This window comes from Melitaea cinxia, chromosome 17, assembly GCF_905220565.1.
Source record: "Melitaea cinxia chromosome 17, ilMelCinx1.1, whole genome shotgun sequence".
Taxonomy (NCBI): Eukaryota; Metazoa; Arthropoda; class Insecta; order Lepidoptera; family Nymphalidae; genus Melitaea; species Melitaea cinxia.
The window spans coordinates 11,504,099-11,510,441 of record NC_059410.1 but is presented as its reverse complement, the minus strand read 5'-3'; the positions used below and the strand labels follow the sequence as shown (position 1 = coordinate 11,510,441).

Genomic DNA, 6,343 nt, shown 5'->3' with positions numbered 1-6,343 from the left:
GATCGATATCGATATTCAATGTAAATACTCATAGATAAAGTGAAATATTGAAAACTGCTAGACGTATAACTATGAAATTTCGACGGGGATAATTTGTAAGAAGTAGATTTACAAAAGAAGGATTTGAGGTATTCTACCTCGTAAGACCCAAAGACCTCATTTAAGGATGAAAACATTTAGATTATATTTAGACACTGCGGCCCAATATAGCCCATAGTTAGCCCAGTTAACTAAAATTGTGACAAAACATTTTAACCTATTTGAGATGTAACCTTATTTATTTATTTTTGTAAAAAATTCAACAACGTATAACTCGACTACTCGCACCACTATTCCAAAGCGGTTGTTAAATAAATGATACTAGCAAAATAATTGTGTTTTCTCGCAAACGAAAAAACCGACTTCAATTATATGGACAAGCAATACAACGTAAGTAGACGAAAAAAAATTCACAAACGCACTAGTCGTCACTACGATTTTCGAGGGTTTCACTCGATTTTTCTGGGACATTTGGGATATCTCCTTTCTAACATAAAAAGAATTATCGAAATAGGTTCATAAACGACGAAGTTATCTCCGAACATACATACATACATACATACATACATACATACATACATACATACATACATACATATGTATATATGTATCTATACATATAATAAAATGGTAAGAAAGTCAAAACTGTACATTGAATATTTTTTTTAAGGAATACTTGGGGTGTGATCTGCAATCGATACCGAAGCCAAAAATATGGTTTTAAGAATTTTTGCCTTTTTGTCTGTTTGTCTGTATATATGTACGGGATAAACTCAAAAAGTTCCGCATGGATTTACTTCAAATTTGGCACGAATATTATTAAGAAGTCTGGTCAACATATAGGCTACATATTATCATGCTATCACCTACCGGGAACGAGCAGTGAACCTTTTTTCCTCAACGCATTCTGTAACAACGTGTAATCTAACGACGCATATTTGAATGTTGTTGTTATTATGTTAATAACCATGCTATATAAGCTAGCTTCACACTATAAAAATCACGCAATATAAGTAACTAAGCCGATAAACATAATTAAATGAATATAAATAGACAAGACAATTTTAAAGCAGCGCCATCTATGAGATTTTTATGTAGACAAAAAATGTAAAGAAGAAACGGGTAAATGAACGCTATTTTAAAAGTATAATCGTAGGTATTTTTGGTGCTGTATAGCGTTCACGCAGACGACGTCGCGGGCAGCAGCTAATATATATATAGAAATTGCCGTTTTTGATGTAATAAGTTAACGCACTTTTTTTCTATATTTTTTTTTTATTTTTATTATTCAAAGTAATTACCCATGGAATCAATGCATTTTTACTAACGTAGTGGTAACTTATTGATGCCTTTCTTGAAAAATTCTGCTGGACGGAAAGCAACAAACTCTTCAAAGGCATTTTGTACTGCCTCTCGGGGTAATGATTTTTTTCCCGCCAAAAAGTTATCCGAATTATACAAAAAGTGGAAGTCTGTAGGGGCAAGATCTGGTGAGTATGGTGGATGACGGAGAACTTCCAGCCCCAGCTCTTGTAACTTGGAGACCGTCTGCTGTGCAGTATGAGGTCGCGCGTTGTCAAGCAGGAGCAGTGGAGCCGAGTGATTGACCAAAGCTGGTTGGAGACTTGCGAGCTTACCCATTATTGTGTTTAGTTCCTCATAGCACACATTTGCAGTAATACTCATGCCGTTTGGTAAGAAGCTGTAATGAATTATACCGGCGCTAGACCACTAAACAGCTAATACTACAATTATTTGTCATAGTTCAATTTATAACCATCAAAGATATTGTAGTACTAAAAATATTCACTGTCTTCTTGTTTCTATTAAAAAACAACAATACCATCCGTATTTATATAATTACTTTATCGATTGTTAAGCTTTTTTTATAATGTTGACTTTGTATAAAGGGCAAATATATTTACTCTCAACACAGCTAAGTTTTTAAATCTGTATGACGGTTTTTGCGCAATGTGTGTAAAAAGACAGACAAATGGACTGACTGGTAAAAATATAGATAATTTTAATCATCCGCTTAAAGTTACTGTTTTAAGAACGTATACACATCTTTCTACTCCGTTGAACGTATTATACATCTTTCTTATCTTAAGCGCGTTGCTGACCTTTACCCCAATCCTCCCCAAGAGCTCTGGCCACCTTACTGACCACAGAATCACAACACTGCTTGAGAGCAGTGGAGGTACTTTACCAGATGGGCTGCTCTAGGTTTTATGCAGTATATATCCTGCTGTATCCTAGCTGAAAAAAGTATTAATAATAATAATAAATACTCTTTATTGTACACCACAAAAAAACATTACAAAAAAGTGATACATGCAAAGAAAGATGTACAAAGACGGTCTTATCGCTAAGAGCGATTTCTTCCAGACAACCTTTGGGCATAGGACATACCGTAGAAGAAGAGAAGTGGTAGGGAAGTGTACAAACAGTTGATAGTATTGAGTTGCCATCTCTAATAAAATGGATTTTTTTTGTTTTTTTTTTGGAATATGATGAAACTGTAGTAGATTATATTTTAAAACATGGACAATGGACAAATTGTGAGTGTAGGCACGTTTATATTTTTGACTAAATCAATCGTCATAAGGGTTCCTAAATTAATGAACCCATTAATATTCCCTCTAATAATGCTAAATATTAAAATAATACTTACATGTGCAATAGTGAACAATTGATAAAACAAAAAGTAAATGTTGTATACAAAATTATAAGATAAGGATGTTAAAATGAATTATAATAATATTTATAAAAACAATTTATATACAATAAAAATTAACTTATCACATGGCAACTGGCAAATAGCGATTATGAAATTTAGGTGGTTGAGTATATAACGACCGGATCTACCAATAAGTTATAGTTTAAAAAAAACTAAAAAACCACGCTTTTATAGCTAATCGAACTAAAAAGAGCAATCAAGTTCTTCAACCCGAATAGAATGACTATTCCACGTGGAGCGAAGCCACGAACTTAAGCCACGCGAAGCGGGCGGAAAACAGCTAGTAAGGAATAAATAAGGTAAAAATGCAACTAGCCTGAAAAAGTATCTGCCTCCGTTGTGCGGTGCCAAGTGCCCGATCGAAAGAGTAAGTCCGAAACTGCAGGCATGCGCAGATCGCGCGCGAGCTTTATCTCTCTTACTTCCTTACAGAGGATCCACGAAACAATTTATTAATCCTGACGGTCCTAATAAGGATATTGGGAAACTGTTATTGAATTATTGCATTGTCATCGGTCCTTGATACGTGTGCAAAGTTCCAAATTAATCAAACTTCTGGAAATTGGTGAAAATTATGCTCAAAGATTCCATTACATACATACATACATACATACAACCCAAGCTAATAAAAGCGTGGTAAAAAAAGCAAATTAGATCTAAATCACTCGCTTTTAATAGTATAGCAATGTTAGGATTCTTTACTAGTGATATTTTAGTGAAGACCCTGTCTAAAAATAGTAAACTCCAATAAACCGATTTGGTAGAGTTGTTCGGAATTTATGCATGTACCCACATTTCGGCAATTAAATTTTATTGACATGTAAGAAATGGAATCAGTTTCAGTTTCTTATAAATCTACATTTAGCTCATTTTTTATATATTTTTAGTATCATACAGGAAAAACGGACATTTATCGGCCGATTCCTAATAATTGTTGACAAAAATTAACGAAGGGCGCAGGTTATCTTATGCTTTATAAGAGAGTTGCCCAATCATTCATTTACACTACTACACGTTCTAAGCTTGCGTCAAGTTGTTGTACGTGACTACCAAAACTTAAGAGATGAAGTGTACTATGGTATGTTTTAAAAAATTTATAGAAAGTAATAAAAAAGCATTCATAGAAAATTATTGATATTATTCTGTTACAAAAACATATTACAATTATATTTTTAAAAATATTACAATCCAAACAGTTATTATGTTTTGAGTTTCATTTATTGTTTTAAATAATAATTATTATTAAAACTTTATTAAGTATTTAATAATATATTAATTTATAAAGCTTTGATTAATTAATGAATAATATTCTCCATCTAATGCTATTAATTTCTTTTTTACGATACTAATTTTAAAAAAATACATTCTGTAATGAAGTGATAATAATGATCCTACATATTCATTTAAATGTTCTTACTTAAATCCTGATTACAATTTTTTTTTTTATAAAAAATTAGGGGAAGACTGTCTAGAGTAGTATGCTTATTGGTAATAATAAAATCTAAGATTTTTTGTGTTTTAGATTGTTCTCCTCGCCCTTGTAGCGATGGCTGCTTGTCGAGCTGGTGCGTATTTTATTTTTCATTAAAATTTATAGTTTACCATCCCATAAATAAGTAATACTACATTGAAAGAATAATTTTACTAGACTCGTATGTTAGGTACTTAAGTAATTAGTTATTGAGTTATTTTTATTATACAAGTATCAAAGATAATTTTCTTTTTCAGCTCCAGACGTCAACCCGAGTGATGGTAAGCATAACAATAGATTTATTTAATGAAAACAATTAATTTTAACTATTAAGTAGAGACTTTTTTACATAGATTACTTTTTATTTCAGTTCAGATAGTCGACCATGATCCAAGCCAGGGTATGCATACACAACTAATATACTAATGATACATTTAATTTGTACACAAACATAAAATTAATTCAGTATTAAAATAATTGTATAAAGATTAAATTAAATAAATAAGTGCAACGCTTAAAAAGTTATTTAGTAAATTAATTTGTATTTCAATTCAGATAATCGACCACGATCCTAGTCGAGGTTTGCGAATTTCAAACTTACTTTAAATTATTTTCTTTAATCGTATTTTTATATATATTAAATTAAATAATTATAACATATAAAAAGTTATTTCATAATTTAATTTTTATTTCAGTTCAGATAGTCAACCATGATCCCAGTCAAGGTACGCAAATACTTAACTTATATTTCAGTTTTTTTAACTATTGTAAAGTTTTATTTCATTTTCCTAAATTCATTCAAAAATAAGAAAAATATATAAAATAACTGAATCAACAAATGAAATATATAGCGCTATATTTATTTATAACAATTTTTTTTATTTACAGTTCAAATTGTCAACGGTCCTAACGGAGGTATACAATTTTTACTTATACTCATTATTATTTACAATTCTTTTTTATTAATATTATTCAACAGACTAAAAAATGTGATAAAATATCAACGGAACAATACCAAAAACTATTTACATTTATATAATTTGAATAATAAAAAGGTTAATTTGATAACAACGTAGCCTTGACTGTTCTTTGATTTCTTGTAGTTAATGGGTATGTAGTTGTATTATACGTATAGTAGCTATTGTAATTTATTATTATATGCGATAAAATAATACTATTTTTTTTTTGTTACAGGTTACGAGCCAATACGTAAGTAAAAAAAATTATCTATAGGACTTCAGCTTTGTGAAAATAACTTTAATATTATATGCTGTGAATAAGCATCTCACTAATCGCGTGAGCCTTTTCCCTTATGAAAGAAAAGAGTTAGTATTGTGCTGCTTTTTCACAATTTATGTATGCCTTAGAATTTTTTGCGAAACATTCAAGTGTTCACAATATCTGCCTTTTCCATCAAGCACAAGATGACTTTAAAAATTAATTTAGCTCTTAAAATGATCAGCGTACCACAGTCGTATACTATAAATGTGTATTGGATACGTAAAACAACAAATATGATTATTATTATTATTTTTTTATTAACCAATAGTCTCTTGTCTAGTAAACATAAAATAATATATACTAATTAATACATTAATTTTCAACAGATCGTGGTCCGGACTTCATTGTCCCAAGTAAGTCAATACTTCAGTAATCAATGATAATGTTTTTATACCTAACTACAGCACTGCAAAAAAAGGTAAAGTAGGGTAATGTAATAATATAAATAATAGATAATGTATAAGAAAATAGTGACTCGTCCGTGCAAGGTAAAGGCGTACTCAAGCTTATATTGCATAGTTTTTCCAAGTATTAATAAAACCATATAGGTAATAAAATTCAATCAGAATCGTCAGGATCAAAAGTTATAAACAAAAAAGTTATTTTCCGCGAATCTTAAACCTTGTTTTAGTTTTTAAGTTGCTCATTTTTTTCTTTACTGACCACATAGGTATAGTATTTCTTCTATTCGTAATTCTGTTATGAATTAATGTACCACTTTTATTTTTATGAATAGTTGAGACATTCATTTTAAACATTTGAAGTGACAGAGAACGCGTCCGATCCATGGCCATGGCTAAGCTAACGAACGA

At 30.5% G+C, this 6,343-nt stretch overlaps 1 protein-coding gene across 1 annotated transcript; it reads right to left on the bottom strand.

The window, feature by feature from the left end:
- Positions 1-1,362: 1,362 nt before the first annotated feature.
- Positions 1,363-1,725, bottom strand: LOC123661401 (histone-lysine N-methyltransferase SETMAR-like). Its single transcript, XM_045596364.1, has one exon. The coding sequence runs from the start codon at positions 1,723-1,725 to the stop codon at positions 1,363-1,365; it is 363 nt and encodes a 120-aa protein (XP_045452320.1).
- Positions 1,726-6,343: the final 4,618 nt, after the last annotated feature.